This window comes from Grampus griseus (genome assembly GCF_964374135.1).
Source record: "Grampus griseus genome assembly, chromosome: 16".
In the NCBI taxonomy this organism is placed as follows: Eukaryota; Metazoa; Chordata; class Mammalia; order Artiodactyla; family Delphinidae; genus Grampus; species Grampus griseus.
Genome location: NC_139010.1, coordinates 54125059 through 54142096, shown reverse-complemented (window position 1 = coordinate 54142096; position 17038 = coordinate 54125059). Strand labels below are relative to the sequence as shown.

Here is a 17038-nt window from a genome sequence, read left to right as displayed (position 1 = left end):
TTCAAAGACCCTGTGAGGTGAACCCCACCCTAGGACCATTCACCTTTGGCGATTCCCGGTTCCGTGTGTGCTCACGCGCGCGCACGCCGCGCCGCCGCCGACCCAGGGACGCGAGAACGTTACCGCGAAAGGGCGCGTGCCCGCTCCTGTCTACGGAAGTCCCGCCCCCATTTCCGGCGGCGGAGGGTGGGAAGTGGCTAGGAGCCCCTTCCGGCTAGAGCAGTGACGCTGGTTTCGCACGTGTGTTTCTTCTTCGGAATTCCCGGATTACCCCTGCCCCTGGTGAATTGGTCGGGCCTGGGTTCCCCTGCAGATTAAAGGATGAAGGCGGTAAGTGTCCTTAGAAGCCCGGTCCCCGCGGCTTATGGCCCCTTTGGCTCACAGAGTCGCTCCCTGGTGCAGCCTTTCGGCGGTTCTCGCCCTTGTATGGGGGGCTGTGGCCTAGATTAGGGGGTCCCTCCTGGCTCTAAGTGCTGTCAGCGTCCCCGCCCTTAGACCTGGCTCCTTTTTCATCGCCCGGTGTGCGCGCTTGGCTTCAAGGGACCGCAGTGAGACTAGCACGGAGTCTTGAGTTCATACATAGGATGTCAGATTTGAAGGGTTCTACAAGACCATCTTCTGAACCCGTTATTTCACAGATGAGAAGCAGGGTCCTGCCTTCAATGAGCTTATGAGTTGTGGGACCTGAAATAAGTCCGTTTTTTTCTCCCTAAAGGGTAGGAGATAAAAAAGCGAGTAATTTCTGAGTGAGAGGTCACCAGCAAGAGAGTTGTAATCCACATACCCGAATTCAGTTTTGCTTTCCTTAGTTTAAGGGTCTTTGACAAATCACATAAACTCTTTAAGCCGTAGCTTCCCCAGTAATATGAGGATAACAGCTGTCGCTACTTGACTAGGCTGTTGGAGGTAATATGTTAGAGCACTTTGTAAACAAGTAAAGCGATATGTAAACGTCAGTTATTGTGAAATACAGCCAGCATTTTGCTCTTATTATGCCAAACTACAGGCGTTAAGCTAGCCTTGAATAACCGTTTACCACTAGCTTAGTGGTTCTTCACCTTTTTTGGAGTCTTAGACTCCTTTGAGCATCTGTGGATTCTGGTCACAGGAAGACCCTCCTGTTGAATAACTGATGATCTAGTGCCATTCTGTAGAATTAATGCCATAGTGTGGTTTTAGCTTTTATATCCAAGACCCATGGCTGTGAGACATTAAAATTGTGGAATTGGTCTAATGAAATTTTATAATCAATTCTCTTTAACCTGATTTTAAAAATAATTTAAATTTCTGGATATGCAGTGCTTCTTCTGTTGTTGTTTTCTAGAGAAGAAATAAAAAACAGGTCCCAAGCTTTCGGAAGTTGCTAAAAACTAGTAAAGTCAAACTTGAAAACAAGCTAAAAAACAAACAATTTAAACAACAAAGCACTCTCAAGAAGTACCGAAAAGAACAGAGGAAACTAAGACAAGCTGTAAAAGATGCTGTGTCTAAGAAACCTATTCCATTGGAGGACCCAAAGGAAAAACGACCAGGTAATTGTGAAAACATTCATGTGTTCCAGTTTCCATTGATTTGTTTTAAAATGCTCTTCATGGAATAACTTTGCTTTCTAGTAATCACTCTTCTTGTTCTCAGGTCTTCCTACGAGTAGGTAAGGATCATAGTCCTATATGCTTTATCACAATTAGTATGAGAAAACATTTCAGTACAATATTCACAGTGAGAAAGAGCTAGACTCGCCTTTCAGTTTGTCTAGAAAGCAGATCTGAAGATACAATACATACTTGGGAAAACAGACTCAGAGTAGCAAATGTAAATAATTGTTGGGCATGCCAGTGCTGCCACTTTTCCGTTCACTGGCAGTTAGCTAAGGTAAGAACATTGCTTTTCTCTGGTGCATTCTTCACAGTATTGCTAAGTTTCACTTAGTTTTCTAAACTTCTGGCTTTCTTTTCACTTGGAAACTTGGAGTGAAATTAAGCTGTAATTGTCAGGGTTATTCTTTTGTAAACCTGTTCAAAAATTCCCAAGTACTCAAAAAACAGGTAAGGAATATGACCATTTTGAGTCAGACCAGTTTTTCTACAGGGTTACTCATACTTTCAGGGAATTCATATTTGGCTATATCTGACTATTCATTCTTCCCATGCCCATCTCATTCTCTTATCCTGACCTATTTAGTTTGATCCCTTGGCAACACGTTATTGTGATGTATAAAAGGTCATGGGACTGGAAGTCAGGAAACTTGAACTTTTCTCTTAATTTTGTTGCTTACTAGCAGTGTGGCCTTAGTCCGTCACTTAATCTCCAGGTACTTCATCTATTTAAAAAACAAAAATGCATTGGTTGAGTTAGATGTTTTTAAAGATCTATGTAAATTTCAGAAGAATTTAAAAAGCATGATGTGTCAGTAATTACATTTTAAAAATAGAAGCAAAAGATTTCTTCATTCTTATATGTTGAGCATCTAAATGAAGTCTCTCAGGCAGTTGGATATAAGAGTATAATGTTCAAGTGAAAGATCTGGGTTAGAGAGAATAGTTTTTGGAATTATCAACATGTAGATGGTAATCAAAGCCTTAGACTTGGGTAAAATCACCATGGAGACTGTGTAGCATGAAAATAAGAGAACCTAGAACAGAATTTTAAGGAACCCAGCATTTAAGAACTGGGTGATCTCAAATGCTCTGAAGGACATTGCAGAATGTGTGGACACACTTATTTTTTGGTTGTTACAGTGACCTAAGAATGCTCCTGGCATTTAGATTTCAGGGGTCAGAGATGCTGGCATTTTGCCTAGCCCAGGACACCCAAGTACAACAAAGAATTGTCCTGCCCAGTGTATCAGTAGTGCTCCCATTTAGAAACACTGGGCTAAGGTGTTAGTAAAGCACATGCTTTTCCTATCATAGACACAAAAATGCAGCGTTCTACATTTCTAATACTTGTTTCTGATTTCTTGTTGTTGTTGGAACAGGTAAAAGGATTGAGAGGGAAGAGGAAGAAGAGGAGGAAGCCCTTCCTTTAGATATGATGGATGAAGATGACTTACAGTTAATGAAGGATTTAGGGCAAAGAGCGTCTTTTCTAACGAGAGATCTTTCTTCTAGGTAATACTTCATTTAGATTATAGTCATTCACATCCTTTCAGTGCTAAAAACTTGGTTCTGAATTTTACTTAGGTGGTTAGTGCAAGATGCTGCTCATCTCTGAACACAGTGTTTACAAAGAGTAAACCCTATTCAGTCTATTTCCTAAATAAGGTTAGTTCATAAATAAAACAAGCTGATTTTATTTAGTGTATATCTTTATTTCTTTTGAGTTTGAATAGTGAAGTGGAGTGAATGGGTGAAGTATGCTGTTCTTTGTTTGAGGCAGAGCAGTCCTGAGTTCTTTATGGCCATGTTACACGTGCCTCAGTCCTTGTTACCCTATTAGGTACATATTATTCCCTTTTACAGAGAGGAAACTAATGCTTTCCCATTGTCACAAGTAGTGGATCTGAAATTTAAACTTAGATACTTCTAAGTCAAAAGTCCATGCTATGTTGTGACAGTTTTGGGGAAAGTAAAATAGCATGATGTCACCCTTGGCTCTGTGGAATATTCTTCAAAGAAAAATCTGCTGTAACTTTCACCTTGTTTTGCCTCTAAAGGGAAAACTAAGTGTAGCCATAGTTTGGGTCTTTATGGTTGGCCATACAATTCATTTATTCATTTACTGTACAAATGCCTGGTCTAGATGCTAATATCTATATGCCTATTAAAGGTTTGGTTAGTGGTTTATTTTTCTGTGCTTTTAAAATGATAGGTCTCTAGGTTCTTTTTTAAATATATTAAAACTAAATTTTTTTTTCTTGTAGTGAGCCTGTTCACGCCAGGAAGCGGAAGCATGAGCATGTTATAGATAAATATGAAAAAATACCAAGAACTCTGCAAACTGCACCAGAGAAGGAACTGATTCACTTACTTCCTATTAAAGATAAAAGTGGTATAATCCCACAGACGAGAGAGAAACCAGGTGATCAGCCCATGTATTAGTTAAAATTTTAGTTCCTTACTAATAATCACGTTCAAAATTTTTTCATTCAATATTTATTTTAACTTTTACCCATATTTACAAAAGGGGATAGCTACAGTTAGTCATAGAGCAAACTTGATGATTTTGGCTGGAAATACAGATGGTTATCTCAGGTGCCCATTGTACTATGAGTACAGCTGAAGCCACAAGGTTAAGGTGATTCTTTTCAGAGTATTTCATTCTGTTGTTTCTAAAATTAGAGCATATTAGTCATCCTTTTTTAGCCTTTTTTTCCTTACATGTATTTTTTGTGAAATAAAACGCACACAAAAGTCTAGAAATCAAAGATGTGAAGGTAGGTGGTTTATCACCAAAAGCATACCCATAAAACTACTATCTGGGCAAGAAGGAAGTACTGCCAGCACCCAGAAACTTCCCTATACTTCCCTAAATCACTAATTGCTGCCTCCTGACAAAAGTAACTATTTTCCTGAGTTTTATGGTAATCACTTCCCTGGTTTTCCTTGTGGTTTTACCACTTATGTATATTATCACACTTTTAATATGCATATTTTCCATGTAGTTATTGACAGTAACCAAGATGAAGAGGATCAAGAAGAGATGGAACCTGAAGAAGGTAATGGGATGCATCTTTCTAGTTACTAAATTGTTAATTGAGAATTACATTTTTTTACTTAATAGTGAATTAATTTTACATAAAATCTGGAATGTGCATTTTGGAGTACTGGTCATTTCAAGCTCATTTCGAACATTTTCCCACATTTTGAAAGTCTTACTTTGTGTAACTTGAGTCTTTTTAAAAAAAAAAAAAAATTATTTTTTATTTAATTTTGGCTGTGTTGGGTCTTTGTTGCTGCACACGGGTTTTCTCTAGTTGTGGCGAGTGGGGGCTACTCTTTGTTGTGGTGCGTGGGCTTCTCATTACAGTGGCTTCTCATTGTGGAGCATGGGCTCTAGGCGCACAGGCTTCAGTAGTTGTGGCATGTGGGCTCAGTAGTTGTGGCTCATGGGCTCTAGAGTGCAGACTCAGTAGCTGTGGTGCACGGCCTTAGTTGCTCCGCAGCATGTGGGATCTTCCCAGACCAGGGCTCGAACACGTGTCCCCTGCATTGGCAGGTGGATTCTCAACCACTGCACCACCAGGGAAGCCCTGTAATTTGATTTTTTGTTGCTTTTATTATGGAAAATTTTATTCAGTTATGTTTGTGATGTCTAGGTATGCATGAAGAATCTTATAAATTGTTACTGTTTTGAATTCTTTTTAATTGTAAAGAAGGACCTACCTACAAATAACTGTTCACTTTTTAGCTTAAATTGTAAAAACGATTCTGTGATACAAAATTATTTTGGTTCTTTCTTAGACCAATTATACTTTATGTATGTCTGCTTTACATAACTAAATGTGGGTTGTAAGAGCTAGAACAGTTCTAATCAAAGTTAAACTGAAAGAACGTATGTTATTTATTTTTTAAAATAAATTTATTTATTTAATTTATATATTTTTGGCTGCGTTGGGTCTTCATTGCTGCATGTGGGCTTTCTCTAGTTGCGGTGAGCGGGGGCTACTCCTCATTGCGGTGCACCGGCTTCTCACTGCGGTGGTTTCTCTTGTTGCGGAGCACGGGCTCTAGGCATGCGGGCTTCAGTAGTTGTGGCTCTCAGGCTCTAGAGCACAGGCTCAGTAGTTGTGGCACACAGACTTAGTTGCTCCGCAGCATGTGGGATCTTCCTGGACCAGGCCTCGAACCCATGTTCTTTGCATTGGCAGGCAGATTCTTAACCACTGCACCACCAGGGAAGCCCTGAACGTATTTTATTGTTTGAAACTATATTGGTTTGGAATTTGTGATAGAACAAGCTGGTTAAATTTTACTTTCTCTTAGCAAACCATATTAGTGTAAATGAGATTACAGGACAACTGTTAAATGTTTTTAGGCATCCTTCATCAGCTCATTGCAGATTATGCTTGTGTGTTTATTAAATCTAATTCCCTGTGAATTTCTTAAGGTGGATGTATTTTTGTGTAGCTCAAAGGACTATAGAGTTGAAAATAAAGGAGCATGTACTTTTAAAAAAACTAAATGAGATTGCTCTTTCCCTTAATTAGTATGAATTATTGTGGGTTTATTAGCACAGTAGTTAAAAATGTGAACTCTTAAGTCAGACTGCCTGGGTTTGAATCCCATTTCTGCCAGGGATATGAGCTTAGGCAAGTTACTTTCTCTTTGCCTCAGTGTATCTACAGAATTGGGTTAATGATAGTACTTGCCTCATGTGATTGTTGAGAGGGTGATATGTAGTAATCTTGGCCCATGGCAAGTGCTTGATAAAAGTTAGCTATCATGATTATTTGTTTTTTATAAATTTATTTATTTTATTTATTATTTTTGGCTGTGTTGGGTCTTCGTTGCTGTGCACGGGCTTTCTCTAGTTGCATGGAGCGGGACCTACTCTTCGTTGTGGTGCATGGGCTTATTGTGGTGGCTTGTCTTGTTGCGGAGCACAGGCTCTAGGCACGCGGGCTCAGTAGTTGCATCACGTGGGCTCAGTAGTTGTGGCTCGTGGGCTCTAGAGCACAGGCTCAGTAGTTGTGGTGCATGGACTTATTGCTCTGCAGCACGTGGGATCTTCCCAGATCAGGGCTCGAACCCGTGTCCCCGGCATTGGCAGGCGGGTTCTTAACCGCAGCACCACCAGGGAAGTCCCGATTATTTGTTACTACAAGAAAATTATTTTATTAATTAAGGTTCTTGGATACTTGTAAATAAAGACATGTTTAAGAGGGGAAACCTAATCTGTTTCAGAGATCATTGAAGAACCCATTAAAGAGCTGACGTTAGAAGAACATTTAATTGAGAGGAAGAAGAAACTACAGGAGAAGAAAATGCGTATCGCAGCCTTGGCATCTGCCATATTATCAGATCCAGAAAGTAATGTAAGTATAATTAATTTCCTTAGGCTCTTCATATTATATGGTGTATCAGTCTAATCTTTTAATATTCTTTTGTTAGCTGTATGCACACACAGAAAGGAAGAGCATTAACAAAATGTAGTAGCTGAGTTAGAATAAGAGTACACAGGACCTTAGCCTAATCCAAATCTGTAGTCTTAGAAGAGTTACTTAAACATTCTGAGTCTTACTTTCTTCATCTCTAAATGAAGATATTGGACTTAATGTTGTAACTCTAAAAGTGGTTAAGTGTAAAAATTAACAGTACTAGGGAGGAGGAACCAACTTGCAAGTTGCTTGACTGATCTGCAGAGTTATTAAGGAAGGTGGTACACAAAAGCCAGTGAGATTAGTTCAGGAATAATTGTAAGTGGAAAAATTTTTTTCTTTAAATTTATTTACTTATTTATTTTTGGCTGCATTGGGTCTTCGTTGCTGTGCGTGGGCTTTCTCTAGCTGCAGCGAGTGGGGACTACTCTTCATTGCGGTGTGCAGGCTTCTCATTACGGTGGCTTCTCTTGTGGAGCACGGGCTCTACACGCGCGGGCTTCAGTAGTTGTGGTACGTGGGCTCAGTAGCTCCGTGGCACGTGGGATCTTCCCAGACCAGGGCTTGAACCCGTGTCCCCTGCATTGGCAGGCGGATTCATAACCACTGCGCCACCAGGGAAGTCCGGAAAAAGTCTATCTGTTTTAAATAAAGTAGACTGAAGAGTTATAATGAATTATCAGTGAGCCATGGGCATGGGGGTAAAGGTGGTGATAGTTATAACATGTGGGCTCAAGAAACCTGAGGTTCAGTCTTGGCTCTTTTTTTTTGGCGGTACGCGGGCCTCTCACTGTTGTGGCCTCTCCTGTTGTGGAGCACAGGCTCTGGACCTGCAGGCTCAGCAGCCATGGCTCACAGGCCTAGCTGCTTCGCGGCATGTGGGATCTTCCCAGACTGGGGCACGAACCTGTGTCCCCTGCATCGGCAGGCAGACTCTCAACCACTGCGCCACCAGGGAAGCCCCTTGGCTCTTTTAAGTACTATCTGTTAGACTTTGGGAAAGTCGTTTTACCCAAGCTCATTTTCTTCATCTCTAAAAAGAGGATGGTACTTTTTTGTTTTTTGGCTGCGCTACGCAGCATGTGGGATCTTAGTTCCCCAACCAGGGATCGAACCTGTGCCCCTGCAGTGCAAGTGTGGAGTCTTAACCACTGGACTGCCAGGGAAATCCAGATGGTACCTATTTTAAAACTGTTGTGAGGATTAAATGATAAAATATACATGAAGTCATTTAAGGGGTACTATTCTTTTTAGCTTGGTGTCCCCAGCATCCTACTGTGATGAGTATTTGTTTATTGAATGATAAAATAGATTATTTACATTTATAGAAAAAAAATTCATATGGGTATGCTTTGCTGTAGTACTTGTCCTTTTCTAATAAAGTGAGGGGAAAGGTCTGGAGCAGAATTGGGGAGGGGAATTTGGAATATTTCTCACCAGTATGATCTCATATAATCAGTATAAAGCCATAGAGACAAGAGCTCTTGATCTCATTTTACATTTGAAAAATTAAGGCTTACAAATTCAAGTTGTTTCATATTTTAATAGCTACTAGATTGGAACCCAGGTCTTCTAACTCTGGATCCTCATGCTCATTTCATACAAGTTAGGGTTGCAAATAGGTGGTGGCGTATTTGTCCTCTCACCACTATATGGCAAACATTTTTGACCAACCAGCGTATTCTGAAGATAGCAGAGCACTCCAGCAGGCAGTGGTAGTTCATCCAGTCAAGCACATTTGTTGAAATCAGCTTTTCACTTCTTCATCACATAATACAAATGATCTTTCTATGATCTTGTTGAAACTAAATGTGGATACATTATATTTAATTCCTGATTAGTTCATGTATAGGTGAATAATATACTTGATTGATGTATGTAACATTTTAATATATTTCAAAAAGTGTTTTTAGGGAAATATAGGACACACATGTTTTAGGAAAACCCAGTGCCATTTGCAGCAACATGGATGGACCTAGAGATTATCAGACTAAGTGAAGTAAGTCAGACAGAGAAAGACAAATATATGATATCACTTATGTGTGGAATCTAAAAAAATGATACAAATGACCTTATTTTAAAAATAGAAGTAGACTCAGTCATAGAAAACAAACTTACGGTTACCAAAGGGGAAAGGGGCAGGGGAGAGATAAATTAGGAATTTGGAATTAACAGGTATAGATTACGGTATATAAAGTAGATAAACAACAAGGACCTGTATAGCACAGGGAACTGTGTCAGTATCTTGTAATAACCTATAATGAAAAAGAATCTGAAAAAGAATATATGTTTTTATATATATATAAAACTGAATCACTTTGCTGTACACTTGAAACATTGTAAATCAACTATACTTCAATTAAAAAAAGTAGCATCGGGCTTCCCTGGTGGTGCAATGGTTGAGAGTCCGCCTGCCGATGCAGGGGGCGCGGGTTTGTGCCCCGGTCCAGGAGGATCCCACATGCCACGGAGCGGCTAGGCCTGTGAGCCATGGCCGCTGAGCCTGCGCGTCCGGAGCCTACACAACGGGAGAGGCCACAACAGTGAGAGGCCTGCGTATCGCAAAAAAAAAAAAAAAAAAGTAGCATCATAAATAGAAAACCTAATAAAAAAAGAATTTCTAAAAAATAAATAGATTAATAAATTTATACTTTTTAAATTATATTTTTTCTAACTGCTTATTTAACAAAAATATGATGAACTTATAGCTTTAGTGATATATCTTTTGTAAATGTGAGCAGTGTCTGTAGTTGTGTGTGGCTGTACTAGACTGTGAGCCATTGTGTGAATTCCACTTATTGTGCCAGATGTGAGGCTGTTGTCTTTTGTTTATAATTGTCTTGCCATTTCTCTAGCCATATAAGGTATTTCTTTAACAGATTAAAAAATTGAAAGAATTACGTTCCATGCTGATGGAACAGGATCCTGACGTGGCTGTTACTGTTCGAAAGCTGGTGATAGTTTCTCTGATGGAGTTATTTAAAGACATTACTCCTTCTTATAAAATACGACCCCTAACAGAGGCAGAAAAATCTACCAAGGTAATGCTGGATATAATTTTTTTTTAACATCTTTATTGGAGTATAATTGCTTTACAATGTTGTGTTAGTTTCTGCTGTATAACAGAATGAATCAGCTATATGCATACATATATCCCTATATCTCCTCCCTTTTGTGTCTTCCTCCCACCCTCCCTATCCCACCCCTCTAGGTGGTCACAAAGCACTGAGCTGACCTCCCTGTACTATGCAGCTGCTTCCCACTACCTATCTATTTTACATTTGGTAGTGTGTATATGTCAATGCTACTCTCTCACTTCATCCCAGCTTACCCTTCCCCCTCCCTGTGTCCTCAAGTCCATTCTCTACATCTGCGTCTTTATTCCTGTCCTGCCCCTAGGTTCATCAGAACCTTTTTTTTTAGATTCCATATATTTGTGTTAGCATACGGTATTTGTTTTTCTCTTTCTGATTTACTTCACTCTGTATGACAGACTCTGGGTCCATCCACCTCATTACAAATAACTCAATTTCGTTTCTTTTTATGGCTGAATATATTCCATTGTATATATGTGCCACATCTTTATCCATTCATCTGTTGATGGACACTTAGGTTGCTTCCATGTCCTGGCTATTGTAAATAGTAATGCTGGATATAATTACTACACAAAATAAGCTGAAAATTTTGCATAGCTAGAGATGGGAGAAATAGTGGGGACACTCATATTTTGTGGTAATTTAAAAATGGATTTCAGTATTTTGATTTAAGGAAATAATCTTTTTTGGTCTTTTTAGATCCGCAAAGAAACCCAGAAGTTAAGAGAATTTGAAGAAGGCCTGGTTAGCCAATATAAATTTTACTTGGAAAATCTGGAGCAAATAGTTAAAGGTATATTAAAAATATCTTAAAAGTATGTAACACACTTAGCTTTGATCAGGAATGTGAATTCTATATTCTGTCCTGTGTGTTTAGAGTCATGTAGCGTATGGTCAGGAGCAGAGTCTATAGAGTCAGACTTCCTGGGTTCAAATTCTGGTTCACCACCTATGTGGTGGGCAAAGGACTTAATCTCTCTGTGCCTCAGTTTTTCCTGTCTATAAAATGGGAATAAGGATAGTACTTTACCTCATAGGATTGTTGTGAGTGGTGAATTAATTTATAGATATAAAGTAGAATTATAGTGCCTATACTAGGCACTGTGCTTTATCAGCTATCAGTATTAGTATTATTGTTGCTGCAGTTCTTTACCTAGTAAGTAGTTGTATGTTTCTTGAATTCATGAATGGCTGGAATTTATTCTGCTGGGTTTTTTTGAGGGTTTTTTTCCTACATCTTTATTGGAGTATAATTGCTTTACAGTGTTGTGTTAGTTTCTGCTATATAATAAAGTGAATCATCTTTATGCATACGTATACCCCCATATCCCCTCCCTCTTGTGTCTCCCTCCCACCCTCCTTAATCCCACCCCTCTAGATGGTTGCAAAGGACCGAGCTGATCTCCCTGTGCCATGCAGCTGCTTCCCACTAGCTATCTATTTTGCATTTGGTAGATGAACTTAAGGGCAGGACAGGAATAAAGACACAGACATAGACAGTGGACTTGAGGACAAGGGGAGGGGGAAGGGTAGGCTGGGACAAAGCGAGAGAATTTAGCACTGACACATATATTCTACTGGTTTTTATTTGAAGGGGGTAGTCAGGGGAGAAAGATAATGTGAACTGGTTGTAGTGAGTGCCTTGAAAATGGGCTTAACATTATCGGGATGATAAACTCTTCTGTCAAACCCTGTTCTCTTTCTCTTCGTTCAGAAGAGGAAGGACATGGGAGGCATTCAGGCATGAATGGGGAAGAGATTTCATTGCCAAGGCGAGGTGCTTTCACCTGACTCACTTGGGCTCCTTTACTCAGTGCTGGGTCTAAGGATCACCCAGCTGCTAGCTCAGCTGCAGCAGAGCTACTTAATCTGTCGGCCCAGTAATGACATGGAGGTGGGATGGGTGGCATGGGCATTGCTTCTGTGCTCTGGCATCCCGACTGGAACCTACATACTAGTATTTATTTATTTACCTACTTGATCTACCTGTCTGTCTATTAGAATGTCTTCAAGATTCATCCTTGCTGTAGCATGTGTCAATATTATCTTCCCTTTTTAAGGCTGAATAATATCCCATTGTATGTGTACAGTACATTTTGTGTATCCATTCACCCATCCATTATGAAGTCTTGTCAGTTTTAAGTAAATAGAAGGTATCATTCTTACTTACGGTGAATACAGTCTGAGGAAAAATCACATATATGAGAAGCAAGTTTAAAACAGGCACTAGGGAATTCCCTGGCTGTCCAGTGGTTAGGACTCCATGCTTCCACTGCAGGGGACATGGGTTCTATCCCTGGTTGGGGAACTAAGATCCCGCATGCTGCGTGGCACAGCCAAAAAAACCAAAATAAATAATAAAATAAAATAAAATGAAGCCAAGGCACTGTCTTCTATATTGTCTTTCACATCTCTGGTTGTGTATGATGTAGGAGGAGGTCTTGAACCTACTCTAGAAAAAAAATCAGCGTATTTTCATATCCTCACATTCAAGATACTGTGTTACAGTAACAGAATATGTATGTAGAAGTTTCTAGAAAAGAGGTACTGTGAATCATTAATTATTTTGAAGGAGAAATTAAACTTTTTTGGACCTCCTGGGTAAAGATACCACAGTGAGCATCAGCAAGAAGCCAGGGGAAGTGATGCTTATGGAAAGCCAAGATTCTTGTAATTGTGGTTAGTCAGAGGGTGGATGATGGTAGGCAGATTTTAATGGTAACATCTGTACTTGTGTCTAAGTGTAGACAAGGATGATGGTAGGCAAATTTAATGGTAACATCTGTACTTGTGTCTAAGTGTAGAGAAGGATCATGGTAGGCAAATTTAACGGTAACATCTGTACTTGTGTCTGAGTGTAGCCAGCTCATACTTAAGAAGTCACATGGTATGTTGATTTTTCATATTACTGCTTATTACTGTAAAACAAACTAATTGAAATTTTAGCCAATGAATAAAGTAACTACAGTTATCTCTTGATTAGACTGGAAGCAAAGGAAGCTGAAGAAAAGTAACGTGGTTTCCTTAAAGGCCTACAAGGGACTGGCAGAGGTGGCTGTGAAGAGCCTGTGTGAGCTGCTGGTGGCCCTGCCTCATTTCAACTTTCACAACAACATCATTGTACTGATTGTCCCTCTCATGAATGACATGTCAAAATTGGTGGGTTGCTTTTGTTGCTGTTGTCCTTAACAGAAAATCATAGACGATGCGATTATTTTTTTTCCTCCCAAAATTCTTTTGGCGCTATTATTTTTCGCTAAAATTGGGTCCTTTGTTAAATACTGTCTCTTCAGGAAAATTGTTTGAATGTAAGCTTGGTGAAGTGGTTCTGAATAGGAGGTGGTTTTGCCCTCCTCTTCAGGCTGTGTCTGCACACATTTTGATTGTCATGACTATGGTGATGGAGGATTGTTGCTGCTGGCTTCTGGTGAATAAAGGTCAGGGAGGCTTCTAAGCATCCTCCAATGCACAGGACAGGGCCCCACAACAACGGATTATCTGGCCCCAAATGTCAGCACTGCTGAGGCTGAGAAACACTGGTTTAGTGTAACATTTTATTTTTCAGGTATCTGAAATGTGTTGTGAAGCAGTAAAGAAACTCTTTAAACAAGATAAATTAGGCCAAGCATCACTCGGTGTAATTAAAGTGATTTCTGGTTTTGTGAAAGGCAGAAATTATGAAGTTAGGCCAGAGGTAAGCCTTTTTTTTCTCACTTTATATTGTGTTTGCTTTTAAATTACGAAGTTAATTTTCAGTTGTTATGAGGAATTTATTTTTTATAGATGTGTAAAGTATAAAGTGAAAGTGCTCCCCAGAAGTAACCAGTCATAACAGTTCGGCGTGTATCCTTCTAGATGTTTTTGTATGCAGATAGAGACATACTTTATATTTTAAAATTAAAAAAATGGGTTTATACTTTGGAAACTATTCTGGAGCTGTTTTCATTTAATGTATTGTGGACTAATGTATAGGGCTATCTATCCCATTCTTTTTAACAAGTTTGCTGTAGTATTCCATTATGTGAATAATATATAGTCCCTACTTGATGGATGGCTGAGTTGTTTCTAGATTACAGTCAGCATGGAAAAGAATGTTTGGGCCACATTGTTTTTTCACACTTGTGTGAGTATTCTGTGAGTTAAATTTCTAAAGTGTGGATACTGGATCCAACAGTATACACATTTAAATATTTGAGAGCTAATGCCAAATTGTCCTCCAAAAACATTTGATCACTTATGTTCCCGCTAGTGATAGGAGTGTCATTTCCCCACAACCTACCCAGTGTTGAATATTTTTACTCTTTAATCTTTGTTAGTCTGATAGGTAAAAAATTACATAAATTAATGTATATTATTTTGTTTACACATTTTTATTAGTGAGGTTTTACTTCCTTTCATACATTTATTAGTCATTTGAATTTTTTGCCTGTTTGTATTGTTTGCCAGTTTTTCTCCTCAGGTATTTGACTTTCTTAAAGACATGTAATAATTTTTAAAATGTGCATATATTTGAATAAATATGAGCCATGTACTGGGCACTGTTCTAGGTCCTGGGGATAAAGTAGTGAACAAAAGAAACAAAAGCTCTGTGTGTTTGTTGAGCTTAAGTTACATAGTAAGGATATTAAGTCTCTGTTATATAAGTTGCAAATATTTATTTGTTGCTCTGTCCTTTAATTTTGTGTTGTCTTTTTGCTTTATAGAAATTTTGCATTTTAATTACTTATTTTACAGAATTGATTTTTTTATATTCAAGAATATCAAGTATCTTGCCATTTTCTTTTATGTTCTTAAGTGAAGTTTTATAGTTTTCTTCATTTGGGTCTTAGATATTTTCATTAATTTTTAGTCATATAGTTTTGATTGTTAAGCTGATTTTTTTTTTTTTACTGTTTTATTTCCTAATTTTGAAGTCTTCTTCCTTTGCCATCAAATTCTTTTCATCCCTTATAGCTGATAACTTTAGTTGAACTGCTAACATTACAAATATTGGGCTTAAGTATTATTCAGAATTTTAGAGTAGTCAGGGAATAAGGCTTGAACATGAAATTGGCCATAGGGAAACACTTTCATTTTAATGATGCTAGAATATAAACTGCTTTCTTTACTTTCTTGGTATTTATTTATTTGCTTGGTATATATATATACTTTGTATAGTAATGTGATTTTTTTAAGGTGTACAATGTGATGATTTAATCTATGTATACACTGTGAAATGATTACTGCAATCAAGTTAATTAACACATCCATCACCTCTCATAGTTACCTTTTTTGTGTGGTGAGAATACTTAAGATCTACTCTCTTAGCAAATTTCAGGTCTATGATACAGTATTATTACCCAGAACTTATTCACCTTATAACTGAAAGTTTGTATCCTTTGACCAGGATTTCCTCATTTCCTCCATTCCCTGGCAAGCACCACTCTACTCTCTGGTTCTGTGGGTGTGACTTTTTGAGATCATACAGTATTGATCTTTCTGTGTCTGGCTCATTTCACTTAGCATGATGTCCTGCAGGTTCATCCATGTTATCAGAGATGACAGGACCCTCTTTTTAAGGCTGAATAACATTCCGTTGTATGTATATCCCACATTTGCTTTATTCCGGCGGACACGTAGATTGGTTCCATATCTTGGCTTTTGTGAACAGTGCTGCAGTGAACATGGGTGTGCAGATATCTCTTTGAGATACTGATTTCATTTCCTTTGGATATATACCCAGAAGGGGGATTGCTGGACCATATGATAATTGTATCTTTAATTTTTTGAGGAGCCTCCATACTGTTCCATAATGGCTGTGTCAATTTACATTCCCACCAAGAGTGTACAAGGGTTCCCTTTTCTTCACAGCCTCACTAACACTTGTTATTTCTTGTCTTTTTCATAATAGCCATTCTGATAGGTGTGAGGTGGTATCTCACTGTGGTTATGGTTTGCATGTCCATGATGATTAGTGCTGTTGAGCATCTTTTCATTTACCTGTTGGTCATTTGTTGTTTGTCTTCTTTGGAAAAAATGTGTTTTTAGATCCCTTGTTCTTTTTCAAATCAGGTTGTTTTTTGCTGTGAGTTGTTTGAGTTCTTTAGTATTTTGGATATTACCCCTTATCACATACATGATTTGCAGATATTTTCTGCCATTCCATAGGTTGCCTTTGCATCTTGTCGATGGTTTCCTTTGCGTATGGAAGGTTTTTAGTTTACTGTAGTCTCACTTGTTTGTTTTTGCTTTTGGTGTCATATCTAGAAAATTAATGCTCAGACCAATGTCAAGGAGCTTTGTCTCTATGTTTTCTCTTCTAGGAGTTTTATGGTGTCAGGTCTTACATTTAAATCTTTAATCCATTTTGAATTAATGTTTGTGACTGGTAAGATAAGGGTCCAGTTTCATTCTTCTGTATGTGGATATCCAATTTTCCTAACACCATTTATTGAAGAGACTATTCTTTCCCTATTGTGTATTCTTGATTCCCTTACCAAAGATTAGTTGACCATGTGCCGCATTCTTTGATTTGGAGTTATTTTTCATTTGTGGGTGATATTTTATGAGCACATAGAATACCTACAAAATACTCACATCTTTCTGAGACCTAGAGTGACTTCAGGTTCAGTGTTTATGCTTTTAGTTCTTCCTTGTTTTCATTACATGCTTTAAATGAAGTTCTCAGCTTTCTTCCAAATGTACATATTGGAACCTCAGAAGAATACAAACCTGTAGTTCTTTTTTTCTCCAAGAATGCTGCTGTGACTGCAGGTCAGTAGAGTGGTTTCTTCCCCAGAAAACATAGGATTTTAAACCCCTTTTGTCTTTGTGTTTGGATGGTTGCTGTAGCACACAGTACATCAGTTTCTAAATTAGTTTCTGAACTTTTTTGAATGGCTTAAGGCAATAGTACATGTGGTCC

General features: G+C 38.6%; 1 protein-coding gene across 2 annotated transcripts in view; it reads left to right on the top strand.

Annotated features, from left to right (window-relative positions):
- The first annotated feature begins 201 nt into the window (after nt 1-201).
- The window catches only part of NOC3L (NOC3 like DNA replication regulator), a 45009-nt gene continuing 28172 nt past the window's right edge, over nt 202-17038 (top strand). For both annotated transcript variants that reach the window (XM_082673436.1, XM_082673435.1), the window contains exons 1-10: nt 202-330; nt 1325-1532; nt 2978-3110; nt 3863-4020; nt 4604-4657; nt 6846-6976; nt 9919-10080; nt 10834-10927; nt 13118-13293; nt 13700-13828. In XM_082673436.1, coding sequence (XP_082529562.1) covers nt 322-330; nt 1325-1532; nt 2978-3110; nt 3863-4020; nt 4604-4657; nt 6846-6976; nt 9919-10080; nt 10834-10927; nt 13118-13293; nt 13700-13828 — 1254 coding nt within the window. In that variant the 5' untranslated portion in view covers nt 202-321. The remainder of the gene's footprint in view (nt 331-1324; nt 1533-2977; nt 3111-3862; nt 4021-4603; nt 4658-6845; nt 6977-9918; nt 10081-10833; nt 10928-13117; nt 13294-13699; nt 13829-17038) is intronic.